We start from the raw sequence: 25,879 nt of genomic DNA, 5'->3' as shown, positions 1-25,879 counted from the left end.
TGCCGAGATTTCCGATCAACCAACAAATCACCGCTCGTACTTCTATCGATTTTTCTTTCTCACTACAACCATCCCACTATACTCACACCGAATCTTCAATGTCGCCCGATGAACTCGATGCTCTTTTAGCTCGCCTTCTTGAGGTTGTATCACAGGCCCGAAGTGAGTCATTCCCTACCACTAATCGGTCTTGCAGAACCTGAAATACTTTCATTAGAAAGCACAACCGATATTGAAGAGAATATCACCCTGGTCACAACCCTACAGTCCAAAATTGACCAGCTCTCCAAATCATCTAATCCCAGCAGCCTTCAACATATAGCGGAGGGCCAGCGGTTGAAGGAGACGGCCAGCAACCATCTTAAGTCTTTTCTTCAAGCTCGAACGACCCAACTTGACTACCTGGAGACGGCCACTCAACTCGTGGCCAACGATCTGAAGCTCGAATGGACCGAACATCGATTTGCTGAAGCCCTTCGAGTGCGGGCACAGTTGGAACAGGCGTTACAGGCTCAGTAGCAGGGAAGGGTGGAGTGAAGTTTGTCGTTTGCATGTCATATTCAATGTATATTTCTATCTACTCATCTTGATGTCCTTTCCCTCTGTTCATTCTCTTCCTCTTTGTTCCATATCGCCGCCTCGACCAGAGCGAGGTCTCGCATGAGCAGGTTCCGCAGTCGAATATAGTTGTTTTCCCGCAGTTGCAGCTGAGCATACATCCATTCCAAGGACCTCATGTGTCGGTCAAAATGTGTGCTTGAGATGGCGGGTTCGTCAATGGCCCCAGTTGGCCCATAGGAGGAGCTGGTTGAGGCGTCATCATCATCGTCCGAATCCAACTGAAAGCTCATCCCCGCAAAGCCTGATGATGTCGCAATCAGTAATCAAACACGCTAGAAAGCGTGATATATCGACACTCACTCCCCAGTTTGCCCGCTGATGCTCCCCCTCGAGGTTCGTTGTCTTGCGATTTAGTTTCTCTCGGTAGTATATGCCCGACAATGCGGACCTCGGAGTCAGCATCGTCGACAACCCCAACCCGCTGATTCCCCGATGCAGGCCGTCCAGCGGGGAGGTCCTTAGTCCGCACAGTCGCTGTCCCAGCCCCTGAACTGTTACCCCTATGTATATGCCCGACAATGCGGACCTCGGAGTCGGCATTGTCGACAACCCCAACCCGCTGATTCCCCGATGCAGGCCGTCCAGCGGGGAGTTCCTCAGTCCGCACAGTCTCTGTCCCAGCCCTCGAACTGTTACCCCTATTGTCCTTGCCCGCACCGCCTTCCTCCATCGGCACGCCGACTCTGGAATTGTCTGGTGCTTCTTCTGTGGATCCCCCACCCCATTCTTCCAGGCGACCTCCCTCTGCCTCGACAATGCCTTCCATTCCCGAGTCACTTTGCAATGTTAGTCCGGTAATATTACAAACATTGGATTAAAGTCCCTACTTTTCTGGACGTGCGTCAGTAGTGGATCGTAAATCTTTAACTAAATTACACGTACCCGATTCATCGTCTGAGTCTGAACTCATGTGATACGTGAATGACTGAACTGAGGGGTGCAACATAGTAGCGAATGGCTCACGCATTAGTGAAATGACCAACCGGCGAATTATATCTCATTGCGCCCGAAAATCACGGACTGATAAGCTTTGCTAAATGTTCCGAGAGAATTACACATATCGCGGTCGCCTGACCAGCCAGGCGCGCCGTTGCGGGTTGTCCGTGAATCACCATGAGCGAGTCCCAAAAAAAACAGAAACCCCCTGCCTTATCACCCTCGGACCAGCGAGAGATGCAGAGGTCCATTACGCTGCTGAAGATAATGCTCAAGCGCGCCGCTTCCCTTCAGCCTGGCTCCAAAGACCTAGCTGGAAAGCTGGCGTTGCTCGAGTTGTCGGTGAGTCCCTTCCTAAAAGAATACGCATACCAGACTGATCCAGCTGTACTCCAGGGTAACGTATTTCAAGCTTACCTCAAGAAGAACGTTACCAAGAAGGAAATCGGTCCTGCAATATCCGCTTGGTTTAAGCATCTCAACCAGAACCAGCACATTCTCGGCGACCCAACGCTCATCAACGTCTTGTTTTTCGACAACCCGGTTTTTTCGTCCTTTGAACCCACAGAGGATGAACAGATAGCGTTCGACCGACATTTTCTCGCGATCGATGCCCGAATACAAGATTCCAAGCTGCCGGGTGACCAGAACTCTACCACCACAAGCAAACCCCCAGACTACAAGCCCCCACCGTCCCTAAGAAAACTCGTAAACGATGCAGTGGTGAGCCGTTATTTCTGGTATTTGGTGACCTGGAAAACCCATCCTTTTACCAGATTACTGCCACCCACGTCGATGGTCCGTCCACTTCCAAATCAACACCCAAGTCCCCGTCGGCCCCAGAGCCTAACAGGACCAAAACCTCTGCCCAAGTCGAAGCTAAACCCGCCAGACCACCGAACTTCTCATTGGCTCCCACAGTTGTAGTCCCTTCACTGCCCACCAAGCCTCGCACCGTGAAACCAACCCCTCGGCCCTTCTCGCATGCGACACAAACATCCGAGCGGGATGGTAGCAAGAAATTCGACACAGCCAAGTCCGCAAACGCCGATCCTGCAGAGACCCAGCCTAGCATCAGCGGACACCAGGCAACGAAGCCAGAGAGCAGGCACTCTGGCTCGACCAAGGCGAAGGTGGCCAAGCGTAAGCGTGAGGATACCCCCGCAGCCATGACTGCAGCGGATGTTCCTTGCAGCACCTGCGCTCGGAAAGGCACCGAGTGCTTGGTTTACAAGCCAAACGTAGCGTGCTGGCCATGCAGCAAGAACCATCGCAGTGGATGCGACTTTTCAAGGATTCAGAGGGTTGATGGCCAGTTCGTCGCTGTGAAGGAGGAAGCTGTCGATGTTGATATCCCGCCGCCCAAGAAGAAAAAGAAATCGAAGGCCAGGAAAGCAGCTGAGTCGCAAGGTGAAATGCTCCAGATTTTCCCTTCGCACTTTTACTGACATCATAATCTAGAGCCCGAGACAAGCAGGGATGAACCACGATCCGAATCAGCGATGGGCATCAAGGTGGGAATGTCTCAGATCCATGATGTGTTACGTATCTACTCACGCGGTCTGATCCATTCTCGGTACTGGCCATCTGTCCAACTTAGACCCAGGTAAGTTTTCTCGCTGTCTCACCACTTTTCGAACCAACGTCGCGCGCATTATATAGGATGATCGCGATGAGAGGCCCAATACAAAGGCTGTAAGCTATCTCCCACTTGCATTGGATGCCAGCTCTCGCTGATGATTTGTTTTAGAAGAACAAAAACCTTGGGCCTGCGAAGAAATCGCCAGAGGTCCTCGACGATACCGACGACGACCGTTTAACGCCATTGCCCGGGCAACCCCATGGGCCCCTCCCTCAACGGAAGCGCCCCGCTGAATGCAACCCACCCGCACCCCCGCAGGATCTGACCTCCCAATTCGCACCGCCAGCGCCTCCCGCCGAACAACAGCAACCCGCACCCCCGCAGGTGCTGTCTTCCCAATTCCCACCGCCAGCGCCTCCCGCCGAACAACAGCAACCCGCACCCCCGCAGGTGCCTTCATCAGCGCAACCCGCCGACGAAAAGGAAGCTGCAGTTTTGCCGCAGTCAAACCAACTGCCACCTGGCGATACCTCAGCTGCCCCCGCAGGTTCGAAGGCTCACGGTAATGTGGTAGGTGATTGCTTCAAAGACGAGTTTGGAGCGAGAGAAACTCATATATTGTTAGATTTCAGTTGAAGGACCCCATCCCAGCGAACTCGTCGATCACTCTGTTCTCGACACGCTCAATGACTTCGACAACCGTTTGTTCGGCATGGAGGGGAAGGTGCGGGCGGTCCAGTCGGCTGTGAACGTCCTCGTCTCGGCGTCCAACGAAACGCCGCAACTCCCATCACGCCTATCTAACCTGGAAACTCTGTTACAAGAGACTCGGGATGAACTGTCGGCCACTCAGAAGCAAGTCAGGGAGCAAGCTTCCCTCATTGCGGACTACCGGAATAACGTCACTCTCCTCAACGCGATTCTGGGTGCCAACACGTTCTGGCAACAGCTGAACCTCAATATGCTGTCGTCATCCCGGCCCTTTGGACAGGCTCCTGACCACCAGGATGCCCAGGGTTCCTCTTCGCAGGGCCACCATGTTTCGGACCAAAGCTCCTATTTCGGCGATTCCACTTCGATCCCAAACCCCCCGCCCCCCGACCAAAATTCGGTCTCGTATTACCGACATGCAGCTTCCTCCAACTTGAATCCGCCATCCAACGGTAACGCCCGGTTCGCAGAACAATCCCTGCCTTTGGAGATGAACACCCAACAGCAGTCCTCCTCTGGCCCTAGTTTGCACCCAACTAGGGAGCTCGCTGGAAACGCGACGTCGCTCAAGGCGCCCCCAACCCCGCTGACGATCCCAGAAGACTTTCCGCCACTGTCACCTGTCAAGTTCCAGAACTTTCTTCAGCAACTCTCAGTCACTGTCCCACCCCCACCTTTCCCCACCTTCGGTCCTGCGAAGTCAGAGGTATCGACAGGTCCGCAACCTCAGTCCGCCTCCACGTCCACCTCGGCGAACACCCAGTCCGGATCGAAACACGGAGACAATAGCAAACCAGAGGTCTCCTCAACGGGTCCGCAGCCTCGATCTGCCTCCGCAGCCAGGTCCGGTCCCAATGAGCAGCAATGGGAGGGTTTTGACTCAGGGAACTGCCACCCCGCAGCAACTCAATCCCGCGACGACGTCGAACGACCTGGCGCCACTGGTCCCCATTCTACTGGCGGTATGTCACACAATCAGGATAGAGCAGGAGGAGGAGCAGTACAACCGACTGTTCACGAAGTGGGTGAGGGATCCAGCAGAGGACCCGAGGGATCGTCTCAGTTAGAGGGAGCAGACAATATGGGTATGTTGAGATATATATATGGTAGCAGTCCTCTGACTTCTCAATTCGATGCTTCGTCCGTCTGCTCTAATATTTCAGATTTACAGTCATGAGTACTACATTCTACATTACCTTGCACATCAATTTCGTCTTAACTCACAATAACCTCAATTGTAATCAGTATGAATAATAAACCCCTTTTTTTGCCCATCTCAAGTCATTATACTGAATACAAATGAAAGACAGGAATAATCTATGGCCCCTTTACTTACGAGCTCGGGATTTGGCCTTCTTGGTGGACTTCTGAGAACCTCTGGTGGCGATCTGGGGTGGTCTCGTGGTGGACTGGACTCCCGACCTTCGACTGGCTTGAGCAGTGGCCGATCTCGTGCCACGGCTTGGAGTATGAGATTGTGCTCTAGTCACCCGCCGAGTTGGAGTCTGGGTTGCGGGAGCAGTCCGCACTCGCTTCTGACTGGGAGCAGGGTCCTCAGACTGGTTCCCCCGACGGCGCTTCTCAGGTAACACTGCCCCCTCTGAGACCTGATCGTCTTTGACCGCTAAGCGTCGTCCTCTAGTCAAAACCGGCGATTGAAGGTCTTCATCTTCAGGAGCTTGCTCCAAGGGATTGTCTCGGACCATGTCGTCAGGTAAGAACAAGGCCGGCTTTTCAGGACTATTGTTGCTCGACGAGGTGTCTGACTCCTCTGAGGAGGTCCAGGAGAACGATTGAAGGGTCTTGGTATATTCCAAAGCAGCCACAGAGCCTACTGGGGGATAAGACTTAGTAAGGCTGCGGGGTATCAAACCGCTCACCTGGCATTGTCGATTGAAGGGCTGGAGCGTGTTCAGAGTCCAAGGCTGGTGCGGACGCTTCATCAGAAGGATTGTGGTCTGCGGAACTGTTGAGTGTTGATGCGGAGGCTGAGAGGCCTGTACTCACCTTCCGCAATGGGCGAAAGGGCAGGTTGGAAATCGTCTTGACCGAATGGCTCTTCATTTTGGGGATAAGAGGTGCGAGATGTGGGGTCATCGAATCCTGACGACTCCTCTGTGGAAACCGCTGAGACGAGAAGGCACATCATATTGAGTAAGGACATTATCTCACCTTCACGAGAGTCAGATTCCCCCGACGTCTCATCGGAGTCACCTGAGTCTGATGCACCTGCCAGTGAAAAACGGACAGGGGTGGCCAGGCGGCTAGATTCCTGCTGCTCTCGCTGCTGCGAACCTCCCGTCGCCTTTGATTTTAGCGCCGCCTTGGATGCTGAGGACTTGCCACTTTTTTTTGACTGCCCGCCCTTGAACTTCTCCTTCCCCTTGGTGGATTTCGCCGGGTGGGGATGCTCCTCCTCGTCGTCTCCTTCATCCCCGTCATTGTCGAACACCTCTCTGGGTTTTCTTGGTAGAATATTACCCCACCGATCCATATATGCCTTCATTTCGAACAACTTGTCGTTCTTCCTCGCCTCGTCCTTGCGAACAGGTTCTTGGAGGTTATACAGATGGTTGAAGACAACTACCCTCTGGGGAACAGTCATGGCAGAAGGCTCCTTTAAGGTCTCAATGATGTCGTCGGGAAGGTGTGCCTCCGAGAAGAATCGTCTGGGCTCCTTCAAAACTCGAGTCCAAGGAAAGCGGGGCCAGCTATCGTCGGTTATTTTGGCCCTCGACACAAGTGCTAAGAGGACAATCATAACTGGTCAGAAAACATCCTTCAGGACATGAAGGGTACATACCGTAGTGGTAGATGAAAAAGGTGCGGATGGCTTGGCAATACCAGTCCCCTCGCGGCACTCTGGCTGGGCGGGTTCTCGGATCCGGGAGGAGAGGTTCTCCAAATGCGTTCCTCTCCATCCTCATGAGTGCTTTTCGATGGCCCTTCTTCTTACCCGAGTCCTCCATCCCGTCGTCCTCGCCGGTCTCGAAGGCCTCGTAGACATAGCTGCGGAACTGTTTAAAAACAGTTTGGAGAAGTTTGGCGTTGTCATCGCTAAAGTTCTTGGGCCATCCAAGTTCGTCGTTAACATCCAGCTCCACCGCCTTTGGCTTCCCATCCTTCCCCATCCAACCCAACAGCAGATAGGAAAGACAGTTGTAATCCTTCCTGGCATGCTTCAAATAATTGTAAGCCTTCTTTGCAGCGTGCTTGTCCGCCATCCTATCAAAGGTGAGTCGTATCATTTCCAGAGGGGATTCAGGACTACAAACCTCGCTTGAACATCGGGAGGCGGACCCTCCGCGTTCCATTTGTCCGCCAACACTTCATATTTAGCGAACTGCTTCTCGGTTAAGGTGCTGATGAGGAGGGTGCCTGCCTGTTGGTAGTGGTTGAAGAACCAATCACTATTGTCGCCAGTCTTGCCCTTGGTTTTTGCGTTCCTTCCAGTCTTCCCGCCCTCTCCTCCGCCATCCTTACTTTCGCGGGCTTCATCAGAGTCCCAGTTTTCGAGGAACTCGTCCAAATCCACATCTCCGTCTCCCTTCACGATCTCATCGGCCAAGGCCTGCACCTTGGCCTTGTGGATCCTCATATACACCCGCCTCCCATACCACTTGGTGCCGTACAGGTTCTTCTCTGTCTTTCGAGCGTTTCCGTGGGCCTTGAACCAGGCCCTCAATGCCTAAAACACAATCAGACTGACTTCCTATGTTAATGTAGCGGGGCATTTGCGGACCTTTCCTATAGCGGACTTCTCTGCTTCCGTAAGGTTGGCGCCAGTCCGCTTTTCGTTTTCTTGGCATATGTACTGCGTAGTGGACCTCAAAAACCTCCTCCGCTGTTTGCCGCTAGAGGCGTTGTACCCCTCTAACTTTTCCCGCATGTAGGCTTGCTCCATCGGGGTGAACGTCCAGCCGTTTACAGGGGTCGGGTGTTCGGCGGACCCAGCAGAAGGTGCGGGGGAACTCATTATCACGAGAGTAGAGTAGACCGGTAGGGGATTGAACAAGTGGTCGATCAAGAGGGTAGAGCTGGGACAACTGGAAAGGGCGCCTTTATAAAGGTAAGGCGTCTCGGATCATAGGATAGAGGACGTGAGGAGGATAAAGGTAAGTCCATCGGGTACAGGATCATCGGCTGGATAGGGTGAGGCCCTTGAAACAGGTAAATAGATCAGGTGTTCTGCGTCCTGGAGTACGATCTCCCCCCTTCCCTTCAACAGTCATGCGTAGAAGCTTCGGAAAAATCCAGGACTGTGAACCTGCAGATATAGTCGACACTTTTCGAGTGAAGATACGAAAGCCGTCCCGCTCAAGCTCAAAGGCAAAGGTGACACTTGTCCCTGCCCAATTGAAGACGCCGCGAGCAGACAGAAAGCTTTCAGACAGGTCGAATAACAGTTCGAGGACGAAGCGTATCGAGGAGCTACTAAAATCTGGGGATTTGGCGGATGGAAGAACCCTTCAGATTGGCGACGGTTCCTTCTTGGACGCGAATTTGTTTGTTCCCTTTGAATTGGAAATGGGTAACTCAAACCAAAATGTAAGGAGTCGTATAACTGAGCCGGAATTACGGACTAAACACCTACCGTAGAGACCCAACGACTACCTTCGTGACTGGAAGGAAAACAAACAAAAGGAATTCTTGGAAGAGATCATCTCAAGGGCAGCCTCTGATATCGGTGCTGGGTGCTCCAATTGTCGACAGGCATGCGACGTTGTCTGGAGGTGTCGTGACTGCTTTTCAATGCGGGTACTCTGCACCACCTGCTGTAGAGTGGAACACGCTCACACCCCGTTCCATCGCGTCGAAGTGTGGAACGAAACCCATTTCGCAACCTCGTGGCTATGGCGGACCGGCCTTGTCATTGATTTATGTAAAACTCGGTCATGCTCGCTTCGTTCAACAACACCATGGGTGCCAATCCCTGACAGCAATGACCCATCGTATGGAGCCAAACCAGACTGGCGCACCTGGGAGGAATTCGACGTTCTGGTGGTTGTCCACTCGAACGGAGTTCACCACCTCCCTGTTCATTTCTGCACCTGCGCGGATGCCCCAGCGGACGAAGTCCAGCTTCTCCGTCACGATCTCTACCCCGCGTCGCACAAAGATGTCCGAACGGCTTTCACGTTTGCAGTCTTGGATGAATATCTTCTCCAGAATCTCGAGTGCTATACATCAGCGCTGCACTTTTACTCCAAACTTCGCCGTCTAACCAACGAGGCGTTCCCCAAAAAGGTTCCCGTAAGTTCAACCTGCTATCCTGATTGGTATAAACTCCTGAGCGCCATGGTACATCTTTCACAGGATCGGTACCGGGAGCTCCTTCGTTGTGGCCGAGAATGGCGAATTCTGAAAGACCTCAAGCGCTTCGGATTTGGCCACACAGGCTGCCAGCCCAATGAAGGAGAGTTGGCGCTCTTCTGCGCAGCCTGTCCTCAGGATGGGATAAATCTACCGGCAGACTGGAGGACACAGGGCGACCAATGGCGCTTTTCCATGACACTTGTTGCGGACGGGAACTTCACCCTCGTTCATCGTAAACAGAAAGGAGATGATGATGTATGGTTGCGAAACGGAGAGGGATATCTGGTTGAGACGTCCAAATACGAGGAGCACCTAAAGAAAACCACTGAACCTTTGCAGGTGAGTAGCACGTTTTCCAAATGTGCAAGTGATGTGATGTGATGAGCTTCAGGCATCTACATGTCACGAACACCGGGCTGTCGAAGATCGTTCAAAGGTCCATAAAGGTTGCGATGTTACGGGTGTTGGGGCCCTTGCGTGTTCTCGACACGGGGCGTTCGCTCCCAGTAGTGTGGTTGGGTTTCAAAAAGGAGAAAGGTGGGAGGTCGCACCGATTGCCAGGTTCAACGCTAACACAGACCTTCAGGCAGATGAATATGGATTACGGACTTATGGGTGCTGTCCGCACCTCTAGAGCAGACCGTGCACCCAGACTAAACTTGCTGTACGACATTAATTGTCAGTACAGTGTGCACTTGCGGGATCGTTTTGCAACGAGCGAAACCCTGTCCCTGTCCGAGGATCTGCCAATCGTGTTTGGGATTGGCAAGTTTCATGTCTTTGGACACCAAGAAGGCTGTTACGCCCGTTATTCCCCTTCGTTCATAGACGGGATCGGTCAGACCTCGGGCGAGATTTTGGAATCACTCTGGTCGACACTCAACGAGTCTGCAAGGGCTACACAGACAATGTCTCTTGCCCATCGGACAGAAGTTCTGGACGCACACATCGGGGACAGTAATTGGAAAAAGATGATATCTTTGGGTATGTAAAGCACACCTGCTCCACTGACACTCTGCTGACTAGCATACCACCGGGCGTCCAAGGTCATAACTTGAGTGTCGCTTACCCCAAGGCAATGAAGGAACTGCACGAGGCTGAAGAAGCATTCAACCTTTTGGACGCCACGGCTTCAGAGTCCCAACGTATAACATGGGACCAACAACTCTCAAGCGGGCTAGCAAAACGAGCTAAGGAGGGAGATGCATCAGCAATGGATTTCCTGAATGTGTCCATAGAAAAGCGTAAGTGGCATATACCCTCCGTTCGAACGATGTTGAACTAATCATGTTAAAGCACCTACAAGAGCCAAGGTCCAGCACGATCTAATGTTGCTGGAACAACGGGGTGACCAGCAGATTGGGGTGACGTCTTGGATTACATTGGGCTTCAAGATACAAGATGCTCAGTGAGTGTCTGGATATATCGGGGAGATTCTAGTGCTGACACAATATCAAGACTTGCAACGAAGGCTTATCGTCGAGGACTACCGCGCGCCGATCTGCGGACAGATAACCAGAATTTGGAATTGGTCCGCAGGCAAGAGCACCTGCGGAACGAAATAACGCGCTTCCTCGAAACGGGGGCCTCGTTGTTCCCGCAGGTGGACATGGAGGAATACCCCTGGGTCAATCCGCCGGAAAGTAACCCAGTGATCGAGGGGTCCGAGGATGACTTTGCTATGGAGATCGATAGCGACAATCCGTTCCTCGACGGCGATCGAGATCCAGAGGACATGGAGATTCCGCTACCGTCCTCCTTTGCGACCCTTCCAGATCAGATGAAGTCCGCTGCATCCAAGGAGATAAAACTTCGCATAGCCCAAGCAAACGACGCCCTTGAAGCCATTCGAACGGACATTGGGCACAAATCCTTCCTCTATCGTTCCAACATCAGACTCGCGGATGGGAAAAAGGAAAAGACCAGGGGCTACGCTGCTGTGAAGGCTGTAAACCAAAGTATGCGACATCACATCCGACTTTATAATCAGGCGAGGTGGGCATTACGAAGGCTCAACGCTAGCCCTTCCCTACTTGAGAAATATAAGGACCTCAAGCCCGAACATACGAAGGCCATAACAGCCATATACCACCCAAACGCCCCTGGCCAATCGAAGACAGTCCTCTCTTGGATCTGGAACCTGGATGTCAGCGGTGACTCGCAGAAGGCCCCATACCTCGAGGAATGTGAGTAGCTGTGCAGAGTTGTGTGGGAGTTATACTGACGCTGGAGTTAGTGTACCGCATCAATTGGCTGCGCGCAAAATGTCGCATGGAACGCTGGAGGGAAGAAGTGGTCCTCCTGAAGGAGGAAATGACATGGATTTCTAATTTCTTCAAATTCAAAGAAGACACTGCCCGCAGCTGGGCGACATTGGGCCCAGATAAACCCGGGCACCGGGCTTACGCTGAACAGCAAGCGGGAGTATGGAGGCGCTTGCGTGCGGACGGGGATGAGATGTTCCGCGACGCGCGGACTGCGGGGGAAGTGCTGATCCGCCAGCTGCGGGGTGAGACCGGTACCAACACTGACCTCAATTGATGCAATATGTATCGTCGAGTTTGAAATTTTACTCGGGTTGACTTGATTCTACATCATGGCAAGCTGGCCTCTCCCTGGCAGCTCTCAAGCTTTGCTCACCCTCACAAACGTCGGCTGGCAGTCGCTTATCGACTACTTATCAAGTCGTCACCGGGCTGCGGGAGTCTTCTATGTCGTTCAATACCCGGTAATCTCAAAGGAGGACAGGGCACTGTTCCTTTCTGCGCTGTTCCATGAAATTGTGAGCCATGAATTACAAACTCTCGATTTGAATTAACTCTTTGATTTCTAGTCTATGACGGCGTTCTGCCTGGCAACTGCGACAATCAAGCATCCTCATTCCATTGTAGCGCCGAAATGTTTCCGCGACCTATTCCAGATGTTCTACGACAACGAAGGGCAGGTCGACCCGCTCCTAATCGAGATCAAGGTTCAGGATGGAGAAGGGGAAAGGGATCGCGTCCTCAACCAATATGTTGAGGCCTGGTGGATGCCTGGGAACGACCGGATGAAGTTCAGCTTCGACGAATTAGTGGCAATTTGGAGGAGACAATCTGCGACGCTCACGCGAACCTTGCCTTCTCCGCCACCCGCCACCGTTGTCCTCTCCGAGTTGACACTGGATGCTCTGCGGGAAGCTCGATCTTTGCTGAGGGCGTCGTTGGAGATCGTCGACGAGGAATTGAAGGCCAATCGAGACGGCGCCAGGAGGGTGAGGTCGACCCTCCGAATTTTGAAGCAGGAACAGGGTGAAGATGCCGCAGACGCACCTGGTATTTAGCTTCACCTCTGGTTAGGAGGCAAATAAATGACATTTTCTTCCGCTTTAGAACTGAGTGGGCTGGACCTCGACATGGTCGCCCACTGCACCAAGCCGACTGATCAGGAAGAATGGAAGGACTTCTTTTTTTTTATTGCCGACAGAATTTACATCGCAATCCAGGAAGCACCCTCTATGACCATGGCTCGTGACCTCCGTATTGAATACGTCGTGCGATTGAGTATCGAGTTTGTAGGTGGCTTTCCTCTTAAACCCAACCCATTTACGACTCAACCGTTCGTTCAGCAGGCTGCCATGTGGGTTCTAGGTGTGGTTTTGTCCGCAGAGGACATTGGGCGGGACCTCAATCTCGTGTCGTTCACTAAGGTGTTCCGCTGGATGGAAAATCGTGTTGTGCTGGATGGGCTGTTTGCGGGGAAGATACCTTCCGACCAGCTCGAAGTCGGGGACAGGAGGCACCGACCAACCTGGATCGACACCCAAGTTTTTGGGTTTCGGACTGACCGACCACTGGAAGAGGTATATCAAGAATGGCTGGAACTCCGCATGGCGAGGCTGCCCCTTTCCACTCTTTCCCTTGATGATCTCGCAGTGCGCCGTCAGAAAATCCTTCGCCAACTGAGGACACTGATGTCCCTCAAGAAGGCTGCGGACGAGGAGCGATCACGATTGAAGGACCAAATTAAAAGGGTTGCTTGTGTCCGTGAAAGGTGGAGCAAGCATTGGGAGTCCGAGCTGGAGCAACTGAATAAGACGTATGATTAGCACTAGTTACACAAGTCCTTTGCTTGTCTAATCATTGTGGCTATAAAAATGGTTCAACGTGAGGTGTGTAGGCAATACTGGGGGTCGATAAAATGGGAGATGTTCAAGAGCCTGTTCACGGAAAAAATGTGCGATGCAAACCCGCTCACCGTCCACTGGAGGAACGCCATGAGGGAAGCATGAAGCCAATGTCGCTACGACAGTACCAGGATCGTAACGGCACCTGATGCCGATACCTCGAATCTCAATTCTCCCGTTCACGTAGTTGCCGCCGGTGTAGAGCAAGTCGTAAACATATACCGGACTACAGACATCGCGATGGAGATCGGTCCTTCGGTTGTTGATGAGGGAGAAGGCGGTGAACGGGGAGCTCCAATATTTGAGGAGTGTTCTGAGATGTTCAAGGTCACCGGCGGGGATGATGCCCGAATTGAGCCCGGCCAGCATCTCCAAGCCCATTTCAAAAAGAGCGGGATGTATGACGGCCAAAATCGCTCCGAGGACAGCGACACTTTCAGATATCCGCTCGATGAACTCAAGGCTACCCTGCCGTCGGTTCTTGAGGTTGGCTGAAGGAGCCAAGGTATCCTGGATACAGTGGGTTCATTTTAGAAGGCTATTTTAGAAGGCTGGAAAAGGGGAAGTAATGTAGTACGTACGGGATGGCCCTGCATCGGCCACGCAGAGGAGTAAGTGACTACGCCGGGCTTGAACGTCAGATCCTCGCCTTGGGTAAAAAGTGAGGCGTGGTCGCGATAGTTGCCATTGTCCCTCACGAGGAAGGGAGACGATTCGTGAGAGGATGAATGCCATCGAATGGCATCTTCTATTTCCTTCTGCTTCGCATGTGAGGGAGAGTGCAACTCGCTTGATTACTCGTCGACACTCACTTGTCGTTCAGGGAGGATCGAGTTGGGAAGATACCAGGTAAGAATTCGCCCGTTGCGATCCTTGACGACACAAGGGGTTTGCCTGAGTATCGGTTTACCTAGGCGATTCACCCTAGAGGATGGCGGGAATGCGGATTCCATCGCGTTTATCGATTTTTCATCGGCGACCGCGCTGCGCTTGCGATTCTTGCTGTACCAATCTGTTATGGACCAGTCAAGTGTTTCTGTAGGTATAAACGTAAGTTTGGGAGCATGAACACGTGTGCGATGCTCACCTTCATTCTGAAGGGCAATGTACGCCGTGTCGGCGATATTCTCACATTCTACCTGGAGAGGGAGAGGCACCAATGGTTGGGACGGTATAGGAGCACCCGAGGAGAACCTCTGTCGCATTCGAGCTTGGGCGTGACGGCCCAGGCGTTCGACTAGACTTGCTCCAGGAGGGAGGGGTTCCCGAAAGGCTCGCATCTCGTGTGAAAGGGGTTCTTAGCTGAAAGACAGTGACAACTGGGTTAAAATAAAAGGATCTTGATGGGCCTGAGGGCCTGAAGTTTCATGGGAGTGCGCTAGGATCACGTGGGCGGTTTCTCGTTCTACTATAAAGGTCTCGAGTCACTTGTGGCCCACCTAGCACTGTACCACATCGAAACACTACAAGGTCAGCCTAACACGTTAATTTTCCGTGGAATTATAATGACAATCACCTGCACAGTCCAGATGAGGGGAACAACAATTCGACGACGCGCAGTGAAAAGTGAAATCGAGGACAGGCTAGCACGCCTCAGACGAGGTATGGATATCCCATTCCACCTGCTCGAAGACCGCATCCTTGACCAGGTCTGTAGTCCACAGTAGATTTGGTTCTCGATATCGGCGAGTAGTCGAAGGAATTGCTCACTTCAAAATTTCGGTGGACGAGGGATTAAGCGAGCTGGACCAGATACCCCCCTCTTTTGCAAACCTTGACGAGGAGTTCTCGCAGTTGATTGCAGAGCTCGACCTGCTCCGCGAATCCATTGAGCTAGGGTCAGCGGTTATTTGGCAGATGGAGATGAGGATGGAGTTCTTGTAGTGTATTGGTTTGTCGCGCGCCGTCTCCGCAATCGAGTTTCGTTATCTCGCCTCTTCGTGATCAGAATTGAGAGGTCCGTTCCGTTATACTGATCCGTGCCTGCGGATTGACTCGGGTCCGCTGATTTGCCAGTCCCCGCGGATCCTATGATGGCATGTCCGCATCCGCAATCTGTTGGAAAAGGAGGAGCTCGATAGCCCAAACCGCGCATAAGTACATTTTATTTCCCCATTGAGATAGGAGATTAAGCCTCGCAATAAATATCCTTCCCCTCTTGTGTTCCATCTTCGTTCCTTGCTTCCCCTCCATCATGTGCATTTGTATCAGAGACCAAGTAGCGCAAGTGGAACTTCAATTGGAGTTGATTACAAGTATGTCTCTTATTCTATTGTTCTACCGATTTTCTCACCTATTTGCAGCTTTGCGCATAAAAATTCGTGAGCTCTCGGGGGTTCAGGATAGCGGTGTAATCGTGCTCGACGGCGGCCATGAGGTGGATGTTTCTCAAGTCCGGTTTCTCCAAATCCTTTTGAAAAAGGAGCTTCCCCGGGCGGTGGAGTATGCCGAGAGAGTTCCCGAGCTGGCCTCCAAGCATCTCAGTGAGTAGTCTGCCTGTGGAAGGTGCTGTGGACTAAAGTGGTTGTAGACGCACGTGACAAGGAGACCATGGAGCTGTTCGAAGTCTGCGGCTATGCGCTATGTGCGACCTTGACGCTTCTCCATCGTAAGTTCCCTGGAAGGCATGGTGCTACGGGTTTCTGACATACTCGCCTGCAGGTATCGCCCAAGTTTGGTGTGGGGTCATTGACTTGATGGAGACTTGCGACAGGCAGGCCAGACACCACAACCGCGCGCAACCGTTTCTCGACATTGAGCGGGCTCAAAAAGCGATCCTCCGGAAAACCACAAAGTCGTTTGCCGCTGAGGCATTTCAAGGTGGCGTTCATTTGATTGCCAAAGTAAAGGAGCTCTGTCACGAAATTGGGGAGGTGGAACTGAAGGACGACCTGTGTGATCGAATCCAGGTGGTCCAGCTTGCCTCTGCCCAGCAAAGCCACACTCTGTAGTACTTGCCTTTGCAATGCATGTGTTATGTTTTCGTCCACCCGGCTGAAACCCGTTCACTGAGTATGAGGCCTGTTTGTGTGCGGACGGTTGGTGCGGACTTGTGAACCTGAGAATCTGACCTGGGTGCGGACCTTCGTGCGGATACCTCCTACGCGCGAGGTGCGGACGTTCGGATGCGGACCTTGACCTTCGAGGTGCGGACATTCAAACGCGGAGGTTCGCGTGCGGACTTTGACCCGTGAGGATGCGGACCTTCAAGCTTACGGATACTCGCACGTGAGGATGGTGTTTGTGCCTGCGGACGTTCGAGCCAGCAGCGGACCTTGACCTTCGAGGTGCGGACATTCGAACGCATACCCGCGCATACCTCTTACCTGCGGGACCTGAGAGGGTGAGGACGTACGAGCCTGCGGATACTTGGGCAAGTCCTCACATCGGCGAGGTGCTCGAGGTGCGGACATTCAAACGCGGAGGTTCGCGTGCGGACTTTGACCCGTGAGGATGCGGACCTTCAAGCTTACGGATACTCGCACGTGAGGATGGTGTTTGTGCCTGCGGACGTTCGAGCCAGCAGCGGACCTTGACCTTCGAGGTGCGGACATTCGAACGCATACCCGCGCATACCTCTTACCTGCGGGACCTGAGAGGGTGAGGACGTACGAGCCTGCGGATACTTGGGCAAGTCCTCACATCGGCGAGGTGCTCGAGGTGCGGACATTCAAACGCGGAGGTTCGCGTGCGGACTTTGACCCGTGAGGATGCGGACCTTCAAGCTTACGGATACTCGCACGTGAGGATGGTGTTTGTGCCTGCGGACGTTCGAGCCAGCAGCAGACCTTGACCTTCGAGGTGCGGACATTCGAACGCATACCCGCGCATACCTCTTACCTGCGGGACCTGAGAGGGTGAGGACGTACGAGCCTGCGGATACTTGGGCAAGTCCTCACATCGGCGAGGTGCGGACGTTCGGGCTCTCAGGGTGCGGACAGTTTTGCCTGCGAGGGTGCGGACCATCGCGCGCATACCCGCGCATACCTGTTACCTGTGGGACCTGAGAGGGTGAGGACGTACAAGCCTGCGGATACTTGGGCAAGTCCTCGCACCTGTGAGGTGCGGACGTTCCGGTGAGGACGTTCGAGCTTACAGATACTCGCATTACTCCACCCACCTGCGAGGGTGCGGATGTTCCGGTGCGGACATTTAAATGAGTACCTGATGAAGGTACATAGACCAACAAGATATAGACAATGCATTTGTGAATAGTGGCGAGTGAATTCAATTGCAAGTGACGTATAGCGCTTATTCAATAATGATTGGCTCATCAACCATCCTTCCACCTCGAGTTTGCCTGCCCTCGTTGTCCAGTTCAATAGGTCGATCCACAGCATATCCGTCCCCTTCTGTCTCGTGTTCCCTTTCCACTTCCTTCTTGAGACGGGCAGCGGTCTCCAGGAGGGTTTGGGTTAGTTGTTTGAGTGTTGCCTTGCGGGCCTCTTGCGCGTGCGCTATCCCCTGCATCCCAAGCATATCAGGGTCGTCTCCAACAAGATCTGCAGCCTCCAGGCAAACAGGAACCCCATTCCCAACCTCCCCCTGCAAGCGCGCGGCTTCTTGTCTCAGGTTCTCCACGTTTTGTTTCTGCTCAGCCTCGAGTCGCTGGAAGAGCATTGCACTGTGCCTGCACATCAAATAAAGGCGATGTTGTTCTGGCGGAAATAAAACAAACGTTTCAATCCTGGCATAAGACATTTTGGGGAAAATACACACCTTGAATCTCAAGGCCTAATTGGAGGATGGCCAAGATGCTATCGGCTACTTGTGCTTCAAGAGGAGTCATGAGGGAGATTATGGAAGCTCTCAGCTAAAGTCCGGATGTTATGGTTGCGCAGTTTATAGGTGATGGACGACGGGGCTAAAAGTTTTGACAAAACCAGCCATTGATCAATGGAAAAGCGAAAGAAAAAATGTAGATGAAACCTATGGAGATAATTTGATGCATGGGGATTGGCCCGTGCACCAAATTATCTCCATAGCTTGTCGCTGCAGAGGAATCGAACCCCCAACGTCTCCTTGGTCAGGAAACGAAGTCACCACTTGACTACAGCGCCGCGGAATAAAGCAAAATAATATGTCGTATGAGCACTTGAACTGCCGACACGGACTTGTTCTTGGTTCGGGGTCAGGTTTGACAAGCAACGTCAAACAACCGGCCGCAGGTCCGTGGTCCGCGATTACTGTCCGCACTTGGACCGGTCCATAAGTCCCCACAACTGCGGACACCGGTGCGGACCAAGTGCGGACAGTAGACTATGGACTGCGGGGTTTACGCACCTGCGGACACCGGTAGTGCGGACAGTAGACTACGGACTGCGGGGTTTATACACCTGCGGACACCGGTGCGGACCGAGTGCGGACAGTAGACTACCGACTGTGCGGGGTTTACACACCTGCGGACACCGGTGCAAACTTCGTGTGGGTCACTGTCTGTGGAGCGATTTAGGTGACAACTTCGTTAGACCAACTGTAGAGGTATGGACTACTAACCATTTAGGCTGAGCATCCTGTGTATAGGTTACTTCAATGTCCTGATCATTATTTGTGGTTAATGGGAGCCAGTATTGACCCTAGGTCCTGACCAAGAGGACACAGCTGTGACATGGATGCTGTGGATTTGGGAGATCCAGCTGGGACATGGGTCATGTTCAAACGGCCAGAGGCAGCTCGGACATGCTGTATTGAGATTGGCAACAGGCCCCCGGGGCAGCCTCCTGACCATGAGGACACAGCTGTGACATGGATGCTGTGGATTTGGGAGATCCAGCTGGGACATGGGTCATGTTCAAACGGCCAGAGGCAGCTCGGACATGCTGTATTGAGATTGGCAACAGGCCCCCGGGGCAGCCTCCTGACCAAGAGGACACAGCTGTGACATGGATGCTGTGGATTTGGGAGATCCAGCTGGGACATGTGTTATGTTCAAACAGCGGGAGGCAGCTGGGACATGCCCCATCAAGAGCAGGACCCCCGAGGGCCAGCCGCCTGTCCCGCAGAACACAGCTATGACACGGGAGCTGTGCTGTTGGAAGGGTCCAGCTGGGATATGGTTCTTGTGCCTTCTTTAGGGCAAAGCTAGGCGAGGTATCACATGGTGGATGGGGTTGTGGATCGCCAAGGTAGGACATGTACCATGTCCTCACCTTACTGAGTGCCCTGCAAAGAGAAGGCCACGCTCACACTTGGCGAAGATCTTCTCTTCGAGATTCTTCTTTGCCCATTCTTCCCTTTCTTCCCTGGTAATCTGGGATGTCGTCAGCGAGCTGAACGTCAGCAGCCGGATTGCAACCTTACCTCTGGACCATACGGAATACCCGCTCGAATGACTACCGAGGCATCCACGAACTCTTTTGTAAGGTAAGGACCGACATTTCTGGGCGCGGTCTTCCGGATGTGAGCGGAGAAGGGACAGCGTCCGTCTTGCTCAGAGTAGTCGAAATTGTTGATTTGGTCAGGATGGAGATATTTTAAATCTTCTTTGTATGGTGAGAGCGCAAGAGGAACACCCTTGGAGTTAATCCAATGAGCCGAATGAGAAAGGAGGTTTCAATCTCTGGTAGCTTACCGACTTGAATCGCCCAACCAATCGAGCGCCGAAGAGTTTCTTCCTCTCTTCATCCGTGAGATAGACACCATTTCTTGGCTCGTTAGCAGGAATGGAACGCCAGTTCTGTTCAATGTACTCCTCGAAGAAGAGGACATTTTGCTCCAGCTGCCTAAAGACCAGGAAGGAGCCTTCTTTGGTCCACGGCGGGCGCTGAACCGCAGTAGGAGCATCGACAACGGGGTCCCCAGGGTAACCCATGATGATCACACCGGGCTTTACAAGGCGCTGTCCAGGACATGCTTTACCGAGGCCCCTTCAGCGAAAAAATCAGAAGCTTACACCTGAAATGTCTTAGAGGACACCTACTGGAGAGCAGGCTGGGAAATACCATCCCTCCAACCAAAGAATTCTCCGTCGCCACTACGAACACGACCTTCGAAGTTTCCCAACTCGGTGATGGAACTACCAAATATCCCCTTGATGGTGTTCGATTCCTCTAGGCAACTCTGTTGGACTGCAAGGCGAGAGAGTCTGTTAGCAGCTTGTTGAATGTTGAGTGGGGCTGAACTCACATTTAGAGCAGATGATGAATATGCCATGGTTGTTGCCGCTAGTGGAAAATGCAGGGTGGTACTCGGACATGTCTCCCAGAAAGTTCCTCTCATTGACAAGGGAACCTTGGTCAAAATGAGGATCGCAAAGGTGTTCACAGATACCAAGTGTTATGGACTATACGTGATACAAGCACGTGTCGTCCAGTACTCAGCGACTTTGTGGTCGATGAATCAACTCGTGACTACGTCAAGAGTTCTTCGCCTGTAGCTTTGTGAACTTCGAGCTAGACTTTGAGTGATAATTAAGGATATTTGTATTTGCACTGAGACTTGGTATAGCGTTGTGAACAATTAAGAACGAAGTGAGGAAACTAACTAAGAGAACTAGAGAGTTTATATACTAGAAGACGTGTGTTAACCATGAGGCGTAGTCCTCATGGATAACATGCGTATTCCGCGGAATGTATGTAGGTTTTGGTGTGTTTTTAATGAGTATCAGTCAGCAGTCATCAATGCGCAGTAAATATGAGTAAGACGATGAGTTGAGATGAAAAACATAAGGTGGAAATGAGGTAGGTATAGTAATACAGTATAGTAAGCATATATGTTCGTAACATTACCCCCCTACTAGAGTTAAACTACTCCTGGAGTTTACCTTTGCCCTTGCATCGGCTAGCAAGGTGACCCGTCTTTCGGCAGAGGTTGCATGTCGGAATTCCAATTTGACGAAGGCGGGAGATAAAGTCGCGAACCCAAATTGGGTTTAGTTTAGAGCCTAAAGGTTGATTCCATGGTTGAGTAGGATCATCGACGTCGATGATCTCTTTCGGGGGAACAGATGGAGGCGTTGGTGTAGGAGGATACTGAAGCGGAGGAAGGTCGTTGGGATCGAATGAAGTATCTCGTAGAGTTGCTCGGTATATGATGGTGGAGGATGGTCCGGGGGTCGGCATACGAGGTTGAGGTGGTTGTTGCATAATAGGTGAAGGAATGTCGTCAGGGATAGGCATAGGAGGTGGAGGAGAATGTTGGGGAACGTGGTGATAGAGCTGGGGACCTGGAGCTTCAGGTTGGGGGTTTCGAAGCTCCAGTACGAGGTCGGTGATTTCGGGACGGTGTACGAGGTGTTCGTGAATCCCGAAGACGAACTGGTGGAGGGTGTTGACTATGCCCATAAGTTGGGCAATGATGAGGGCAATCATGTGCCCGATAGAGACGATGCGAGCGACGGGCTCAGCACCAGGGGTCTCGAGAAGTCTATTCTCGAGTCGGACGGCGTACTGGGCGTTGGTGACCATGAAAAGGGATTCCTCCTCGTTGAGAGGGGGAACGGGCATAGCAGGGGCGAAGTAGTTGTATCGAGGAGCAGACATGTTGTTAGGTGGAAGTGGCTCGTCGAATGAAGTTGGGGAGTCTGTTGTTCTCTCAATCGAGTCTTCCTTCCTTCTTTTAAGTCTGCGTCCTCGTGTTTACTTGGTTGATGTCATGGGGCATGTGTTTGAGGGATGTTCAAGATAAACGTCTCATGTTGTCTTCATGCTCTAAGATAAGGGTGCATGTCGTCCTTGAGTTTTTCATGTTTCAGGTTTATGAGATGTGCATGTTGGGCATGTGGCTTCCTCATGTGAGCTTGTGTTTTCGTTTGTACGCCTTGAGGGAGTTCCTTAGCATGGGAAAGTTCTTTTTCCTTTTTCCATTCTGCTTCGGAGAGAGGGTATCCTTTCCATGACACTAGGAATTGTCGTTGGGTTCCTCACGACTCGATGTTTGAGGATTTTGTCGATTTCATATTCTTCTTCCCCATCAATTAATTCGGGAGAAGGGAGTGTGTAATTGGGTCCGTGTGTTTCTGTTTCGACAGTATGGGGAAAGTAGAGTTGCATGGAAGACGTCATGGATTCTCCAGGTCGGGGGGCAGTTTGAGGCGGAACATGTTTGGTCCCAGGACTTCGGTGATTTCGAAGGGACCTTCTCGTTTTGTTGTCATTTTCTTGGAGTATGGGAGCTTGATATTTCTGGCTTCCAGCCACACCCGATGACCCTTGCGGAAAGGTCTTGGTGTCCCCTTTATTCGTTGGGCCATTCTTGATCTGGCAAGCTCGTGTGCTGCCACAGCTTCTCTTCTATCTTCTTCCAGAGCTCTGAGTCGTTCTTCCACTGATGGGAATTGAGTCTTGGAGAACATTGTTGGTAAGGCTTTGGGTTGGAACCCCATGATGAGTTCGAATGGAGATGTGTTTTCGATCTGCATGCCTTCGGCTGTTGTATGTGAATTCAGCGAGGGCTAGTTTGTCTGCCCACGATTCTTGGTTAGTGATGCAGTAGATCGATAAGTACGTCTCCAATTCCTGATGTACTCGTTCAATGGCTCCTTGAGTTTGTGGATGATATGCTGTGGATAGCGAAGAGTCTATTCCAATGAGACGGAACAGTTCTCTGAGAGCTTTTGCTGCGAATTGGGGACCCCTATCAGAGCCAATTTTATCCGGTAATCCGAAGCGTTTGAAGAGATTCTCCATAAGGAGTTTTGCGATATCGTCGGCAGTTGCCGTTTTCTTTGTTGGAACAAAGATCACCCCCTTACTGAGACCGTGGTCCACCATGGTCAGGACTGAATCATATCCGTTTGATTCTGGCAGATCCGTGATCATGTCAATGACAACATAACCGAACGGTCGATCATTCCCTTCTATAGGCATTAGGGAGATCTTGTGGGGATTTCTCTTGATTTTGAATTGCTGACATTGTGCACATCCCTGGATGTATGATTTGATAAACATCTTCATTCCGGGCCAGTAGTAATGATTCTTGATGGCGTGGAATGTTTCCAGTTCTCCAGGATGTCCAGCAGTCTCGGCGTTGTGATATCGTTGAACAATCTCTCTTCGGATGTTATTGTCTTTCGGAATATATTGTCGGCTCTTGTAGAAGAGTGTGGTCTTTCGCATCTTCGGTAATGACCGTCCAATCGTGGAGTCCCTGTTTCATTTCATTTGATCCGCCTTCGACTAGGGTTTTCATGGCCTCAATCGCGGTTTGATCCATTCCTGTAGATTGATCAATGCGTTTTTGGAGTTCAAGATCAATCAAACCTATGGAGGTATCCGTGTCAAGTTCGTCGATAAATAATTCTTCTTTTAATAAAATAGTTGGTAGGTCATTTTCGTCTTTTTCGGGTATGTGATCGGGTCTTCGAGAAAGGGCGTCGGCTTGAATCATCTTGTTGCCGGGCATATTCTTGAGATTATAGTAGTATTCGGATAGTATTAGGGACCATCGTGCTTGCCGATCGTTGAGTTTTTGTGGTTGTTCTGAAATAGGTGAGATTCTTGTGGGTCAGAAAGGATATGGGTGGCGAATTCTGATCCCTGGAGGTAATGTGTCGCGAAGAGCGAACACTAAACCAAACCAAAGACCAGTAATGCGGAGCAGATAAGAGCGGCGAGTAAGATAAGAGCGATGAGCGACGAATGCAGATGAAGGCGGAAGCGATGTATTGACGAAGAGGTCAAGCTGAGGAAATACAGAGCAGACTACCTAGCTTATATACCTATTCTACAGTCTACATAGCCGCGATGAGTCAAAATGACAAACAAATGGCGAAACGTCGAAGAACAATAAGAAAGGTCATGAGGCTGCGCAAAGGCTGCGCGAAGAACAAGGATGAAACAATAATGGAACAAGAGAGTGTCAGAATGAGTCAAGAGGCAGTGCGTAACAATAAGAACAATGGAAGTGGGGCGAAGGGTAATACGAGGCAGTGTTCCATGAGTGAAAGAGTCCATAGAGGGAATAAAGGAGCGAAGGAATAGGGGCAAGCGAAACGATAAGATGCGAGACAGATCAGATAAGATAAAGTGAAAAATAGGGGGCTGTACCCGGCTGTTCACGACATTACCCCCCTTCTAAGCCTCATCGTCCTCGATGACCAACGGTAGGCGGCGTCCCAGTTCCCAGTCAAAGTCGGTAGGCGGGGCGTCGGTGAAATTCTCGAGTGGGCGCCATGGGAGAGAGCTGAAGATGGTAGCGGAAATTCGGCGTGGTGCAGAGGGGTGTCGCTGGTGGAACTCCTTCACGATCTCGGGCGCGTGCTCCAAGTTCTCCTCCGGTTCCCAAGTGTCGTCCGTCGACCCCATAACCCTTCCAACTGACCAAATACTCCAGTTTGCGATTCTTTCCTCGACCTCTCCAACGGCTGTCCAGGATGTCGTGAACCTCGTATTCAAGCTCCCCCTCCAGTTCGACAGGCTCAGGCGGGGGTGGCAAAATGCCATTGACATCATTGCCTTTCCAGGGGGAGAGCTTGTCGACGTGGAACACAGGATGAATGCGGGAGAGGGACGGGGGAAGTTCGAGGCGGTAGTCGAGGTCGCCGATGCGTTCGGTAATCTTGTACGGGCCGAGTTGGAGGTCGCCGAGTTTGCGGGACGGAACCTTGATCTGGATGTCCTTCGCGTTAAGCCAAACGTAGTCGCCAACCTTGAATTGATGAGCCGTTCGCTTGCCGGACTCGTACGCATCCTTCTGCTGGGCCTTCTCGAGACGTAAGGCAGCTTCCACATCCTTGCGGGCTTCTTGTAGCTGCTGAACACGTTCATCAACGGGGCGAAGGTCGGTCCGTTTGCCAATGGGGATGTTGAAGTGGGGAATATACCCATAGAGAACTTCGAAAGGTGAACGATCATGGGCAGAGTGGACGCGGGAGTTGATCACGAATTCAGCCATCGGTAGGTGCTTGTCCCAGTCATCCTGTCGGCGAGAGACGTAAAGACGGAGATACTTCTCGATTTCCTGGTTGGCCCGTTCGGTTTGTCCATTGGCTTGAGGGTGATAGGCGGTGGTGAGGTTGGACTCGATTCCGAGACGCTTGAGGAGGGTGCGCATGACCTTAGAAGCGAACTGAGGGCCTCGATCACTGATGAACCGGAGTGGGAGACCATGGAGACGGAATACTTCACGGTAGTAGATGTCTGCAACGCCTTCGGTGGTGATGTCGGATGTACAGGGGAGAGCATGAAGAACCCTTGCTGTAGTGATCGGTGAAGACGATGATCGCGTCGTGTCCATGGGCTTCCGGTAACTGGGTGATGAGATCGACTCCTACTGTCTCCCAAGGCCCTTCGGGAACGTCCAAAGGCCGGGTGGCAGCCCGCGGGTGCTGGGTATGCTTTCTCCGGGCGCAGACATCGCAACCGTCGACGTACTTCTTGACGAAAGCCCGCATCGTGGGCCACCAGTACTGTCGTTCAACTCGCTCGAGGGTTCCGTGCACTCCGGGGTGTCCGGACGTGGGGTCGTCATGACACTGCTTGAGGACATCGCGCCTGAGTTCGTCGTCCGGGGGTACGTACACACGGCCCTTGTAGTACACAAGGCCGTTGTCCTCTTCCCATTCGGGAAGTCCAGATGTGAGACGGCGAGGTCCTGACTTACGGAGCTGG

At 52.1% G+C, this 25,879-nt stretch overlaps 11 protein-coding genes across 11 annotated transcripts; 5 read left to right on the top strand and 6 right to left on the bottom strand.

Annotated features, from left to right (window-relative positions):
• Positions 1–98: 98 nt before the first annotated feature.
• On the top strand, positions 99–519 carry CC1G_12555 (hypothetical protein; the record flags this gene model as incomplete). Its single annotated transcript, XM_001841305.2, has 2 exons — positions 99–162; positions 218–519. The coding sequence occupies 2 exons, from the start codon at positions 99–101 to the stop codon at positions 517–519; spliced, it is 366 nt and encodes a 121-aa protein (XP_001841357.2).
• Positions 520–581: 62 nt separating this feature from the next.
• Positions 582–1,387, bottom strand: CC1G_12554 (hypothetical protein; the record flags this gene model as incomplete). Its single annotated transcript, XM_001841304.2, has 2 exons — positions 582–862; positions 922–1,387. The coding sequence occupies 2 exons, from the start codon at positions 1,385–1,387 to the stop codon at positions 582–584; spliced, it is 747 nt and encodes a 248-aa protein (XP_001841356.2).
• A 437-nt stretch (positions 1,388–1,824) lies between these two features.
• Positions 1,825–5,027, top strand: CC1G_12553 (hypothetical protein; the record flags this gene model as incomplete). The annotated part of the gene is made up of 9 exons (XM_001841303.2): positions 1,825–1,899; positions 1,954–2,280; positions 2,334–2,967; positions 3,019–3,071; positions 3,158–3,163; positions 3,220–3,252; positions 3,308–3,709; positions 3,765–4,935; positions 5,014–5,027. 9 exons carry the CDS (start codon positions 1,825–1,827, stop codon positions 5,025–5,027), a joined length of 2,715 nt encoding a protein of 904 aa, XP_001841355.2.
• Positions 5,028–5,178: 151 nt separating this feature from the next.
• Positions 5,179–7,826, bottom strand: CC1G_12552 (hypothetical protein; the record flags this gene model as incomplete). The annotated part of the gene is made up of 7 exons (XM_001841302.2): positions 5,179–5,681; positions 5,731–5,808; positions 5,858–5,965; positions 6,023–6,595; positions 6,654–7,075; positions 7,126–7,538; positions 7,593–7,826. 7 exons carry the CDS (start codon positions 7,824–7,826, stop codon positions 5,179–5,181), a joined length of 2,331 nt encoding a protein of 776 aa, XP_001841354.2.
• A 254-nt stretch (positions 7,827–8,080) lies between these two features.
• Positions 8,081–11,707, top strand: CC1G_12551 (hypothetical protein; the record flags this gene model as incomplete). Its single annotated transcript, XM_001841301.2, has 9 exons — positions 8,081–8,398; positions 8,450–9,103; positions 9,167–9,505; positions 9,558–9,703; positions 9,753–10,150; positions 10,213–10,410; positions 10,463–10,574; positions 10,625–11,352; positions 11,403–11,707. The coding sequence occupies 9 exons, from the start codon at positions 8,081–8,083 to the stop codon at positions 11,705–11,707; spliced, it is 3,198 nt and encodes a 1,065-aa protein (XP_001841353.2).
• Positions 11,708–11,762: 55 nt separating this feature from the next.
• CC1G_12550 (hypothetical protein) lies at positions 11,763–13,253 on the top strand (the record flags this gene model as incomplete). The annotated part of the gene is made up of 4 exons (XM_001841300.1): positions 11,763–11,948; positions 12,000–12,480; positions 12,538–12,719; positions 12,774–13,253. 4 exons carry the CDS (start codon positions 11,763–11,765, stop codon positions 13,251–13,253), a joined length of 1,329 nt encoding a protein of 442 aa, XP_001841352.1.
• A 27-nt stretch (positions 13,254–13,280) lies between these two features.
• CC1G_12549 (hypothetical protein) lies at positions 13,281–14,611 on the bottom strand (the record flags this gene model as incomplete). The annotated part of the gene is made up of 4 exons (XM_001841299.2): positions 13,281–13,841; positions 13,913–14,089; positions 14,144–14,367; positions 14,419–14,611. The coding sequence occupies 4 exons, from the start codon at positions 14,609–14,611 to the stop codon at positions 13,281–13,283; spliced, it is 1,155 nt and encodes a 384-aa protein (XP_001841351.2).
• Positions 14,612–15,525: 914 nt separating this feature from the next.
• CC1G_12547 (hypothetical protein) lies at positions 15,526–16,282 on the top strand (the record flags this gene model as incomplete). The annotated part of the gene is made up of 4 exons (XM_001841297.1): positions 15,526–15,586; positions 15,635–15,814; positions 15,862–15,939; positions 15,993–16,282. 4 exons carry the CDS (start codon positions 15,526–15,528, stop codon positions 16,280–16,282), a joined length of 609 nt encoding a protein of 202 aa, XP_001841349.1.
• A 261-nt stretch (positions 16,283–16,543) lies between these two features.
• CC1G_15506 (hypothetical protein) lies at positions 16,544–17,297 on the bottom strand (the record flags this gene model as incomplete). Its single annotated transcript, XM_002910919.1, has 3 exons — positions 16,544–16,657; positions 16,805–16,914; positions 17,201–17,297. The coding sequence occupies 3 exons, from the start codon at positions 17,295–17,297 to the stop codon at positions 16,544–16,546; spliced, it is 321 nt and encodes a 106-aa protein (XP_002910965.1).
• Positions 17,298–17,582: 285 nt separating this feature from the next.
• CC1G_12546 (hypothetical protein) lies at positions 17,583–18,120 on the bottom strand (the record flags this gene model as incomplete). Its single annotated transcript, XM_001841296.1, has 2 exons — positions 17,583–17,989; positions 18,051–18,120. The coding sequence occupies 2 exons, from the start codon at positions 18,118–18,120 to the stop codon at positions 17,583–17,585; spliced, it is 477 nt and encodes a 158-aa protein (XP_001841348.1).
• Positions 18,121–19,476: 1,356 nt separating this feature from the next.
• CC1G_12938 (hypothetical protein) lies at positions 19,477–20,526 on the bottom strand (the record flags this gene model as incomplete). The annotated part of the gene is made up of 5 exons (XM_001841295.2): positions 19,477–19,581; positions 19,632–19,844; positions 19,903–20,197; positions 20,251–20,398; positions 20,457–20,526. The coding sequence occupies 5 exons, from the start codon at positions 20,524–20,526 to the stop codon at positions 19,477–19,479; spliced, it is 831 nt and encodes a 276-aa protein (XP_001841347.2).
• Positions 20,527–25,879: the final 5,353 nt, after the last annotated feature.

Source organism: Coprinopsis cinerea (assembly GCF_000182895.1).
Source record: "Coprinopsis cinerea okayama7#130 chromosome 6 map unlocalized cont3.6, whole genome shotgun sequence".
Lineage (NCBI taxonomy): Eukaryota > Fungi > Basidiomycota > Agaricomycetes > Agaricales > Psathyrellaceae > Coprinopsis > Coprinopsis cinerea.
This window is presented reverse-complemented; position numbering and strand designations above follow the sequence as displayed.